This window comes from Geospiza fortis, unplaced genomic scaffold (assembly GCF_000277835.1).
Source record: "Geospiza fortis unplaced genomic scaffold, GeoFor_1.0 scaffold27, whole genome shotgun sequence".
Lineage (NCBI taxonomy): Eukaryota > Metazoa > Chordata > Aves > Passeriformes > Thraupidae > Geospiza > Geospiza fortis.
In genome coordinates, this window is record NW_005054329.1 from 1364700 (window position 1) to 1367175 (window position 2476).

At 51.8% G+C, this 2476-nt stretch overlaps 1 protein-coding gene across 1 annotated transcript in view; it reads right to left on the reverse strand.

The window, feature by feature from the left end:
• Nucleotides 1–2476, reverse strand: part of CRB2 (crumbs cell polarity complex component 2) — a 30634-nt gene that overhangs the window by 2266 nt on the left and 25892 nt on the right. The window contains 3 exon segments of the mRNA XM_031057327.1: nt 813–939; nt 1318–1434; nt 2223–2476. The exon segment at nt 2223–2476 is cut by the window's right edge and continues 28 nt beyond it. Of these exon segments, the coding sequence (XP_030913187.1) occupies nt 813–939; nt 1318–1434; nt 2223–2476 (498 nt within the window).

Sequence of the window (2476 nt, forward strand, 5' to 3'; positions counted from 1 at the left end):
TGCCCCACCACTGGGGGAGGGAGGGAAAGGAAAGAGGGAAGAAAAACAAGGGGAGGGTGATGAAAATGAATACAAGGAATCCACAGAAATGTCCTGGGACAGAGGAGATAGAGATGCCTGAAGGAGTCTGTGCATGCAAACTGGAAATGTCAGGGTGACCTTGGCACGTGCATTAGAGCCCTGGGTAACAGCAACAGCAGCAAACCCCCCCGGCACAGAGCCCTTTCCATGCAGGATGGGTTAGTACATTCCCAGGTTACCCAAAAAGCTGCCTGTCCATGCAACAGCTTCACAGAGAAAGCAGGGATAGGGATCCCACCTCCCCCCAGGAAGGATCGCAGCCCCACCCCGAACACTTGGATTATGCACACAGGAGGGCTCAGCTGGGCCAGGGCAGCAGCAACTCAGGGACAGGACTCAGCTTTTCACACAGACTGAACCACTCTTGGCCTGCCTTTATCCACCTTCCCTTCTCCAAACATCCATTTCTGCTCAGATGATCTTTGGAGACAGAAGGTGTTTAGTAACTCTTATCCAAGATAAAACACCAAATGAAATTCCACTCTCCAGGAACCTGGGTCAACTGCAGGAGTTGGATTTCTGTCCAAAGAGTTGTGAAATCTATGGAGATGTGCAGAGACAGCCCCAAAAGCCATATGGCAGCACATCCAGATACTGAGGAGCATTTACTGTAATTATTTATGTGCTGGAGACCAATAAGCAGCAGCACTGCAGAGAAAAAAGCCCACTGAGGATTGCCCAGCTGTGCTTTAGGCAGGGTGGAGCAGAGCACAGGGACGGGCAGTGCTTACGTTGATGTCGCAGCGCTCGCCGGTGAAGCTGGCGCTGCACACGCACTCGTATCTGTTCTCCGAGTCCTGGCACGTGCCCCCGTTCTGGCACGGGTTCGGGTCACACTCGTTTATGTTGATTTGACAGCTGGAAGAGAAGAATGTATTAGAATTGTCATATATATTCCTGTGCCATAGAACACAAGATCATCCTGTCTAAAAAAGCCTCTTTTGTTTGAAAAGCATCCATTGCAGCTTCTCCAGGTGCTTTCTCTGGAGTCAACCAACTTGAAATTCTCCCCTGTTCACACCAACCCTCCTGTTGTGGTTTCTATGGGACTGAGGCCAGCACAGGTCTCCAGCACAGCCCAGTGTGCTTGAAAAACCTTGGAAGCAGTTCTCACTGCAAAATCTGGTGTTGGCAGCTGGATGGACTGAAGCTTCCCCCAAGCAACAGCTCGTGTTCCCATTAGGAGCAGGTGTTTGACTGGCACACGGACATGGAGGAGGGTAAAGCAGCACTTACTTCCTTCCAGTGAAGCCAGGCCTGCAGGAGCAGTTGGCTCCCCAGCTCTCGGTGATGCACCTGCCACCGTTCAAGCAGGTGAAGTTCTTGCCACACTGCTGAGGGGGGAACGGCCACCTGGGGAGAGCAAGGGACAGCCTTAAAGCACTCTGGTTCTGGGGAAGGGCAGAGTGTTCTGGGGCTCAGGGGGAATGGGGCCATAAACACAGTGCTTGGTATTTCTAGGAAGGAGTTTGACATAAGTGAAAAAGGGAATAGTCTCAGAAATCATCTATAACATCAGAATAGTCTTTGGATCATGCCCTGGGAACAGACAGGAGCTCTATCAGTACTCAGACAGGCCTGTTCTTGCTAATGAAAATATAGGCAGGGACAGGACACTGCTGGAACAGTACAGCCAGGCTCCAGGAAGCATAATGCCAGTACCAGGTAACTGTCCCAGCATGCAGCAGGAACAACAGGAAAATCATCCTGGATAGATCAGATAACTGAAATGCAGCCATGTCAGTATTTAACTTCGTGTTCCATTTGAACTGGCACAAGATGTTTTGTTTTAAATCAGCATAGGAATATGGCAGAGGAGAATCAAGTCACAGAGAAGATGGACATCTTGGGGAGTGCTAGAGGGAAATGACAACAGGCCAGAGTATGTGCCCTTCAACCAGCTCTGAAAGGTAGCACAGGGAAAAACCACATCAAAAGGAAGGATCCTTATCCTGTACGAGGCTGAACCCCTGTCAGTGAGGGTTTGGACCTGGACAGCACCTTCCAAGTCACAGCAGAATTTAGGTTCTTTACCTACGAGATGCTTGCAATGAAAAATTTTCCCAAAGTGTCCCAAAGTAAAATTCCAGTTTATCTGGAGGCTCCCCTGCCCCCTGTATCAAAGCAGCCCCAGCACTTACTCGCAGCGAGGTCCAGAGTACTGCGGGGGGCACCTGCAGGAGTACCCGTAAATGCCGTCCACGCAGGTGGCTCCGTTCAGGCACTGGTGCCTCACGCAGTCGTCCACGTTGATGTCGCACCTCTTCCCGATGAAGCCGCGGAAGCACTCGCACTGGAAATCTGCCACGGCATCCACGCAGTCCCCGTGGACGCAGGGGCTGGGCTGGCAGTCATCGATGTTGGCCTCGCAGCGCGGCCCCGCCCAGCCCGCGCT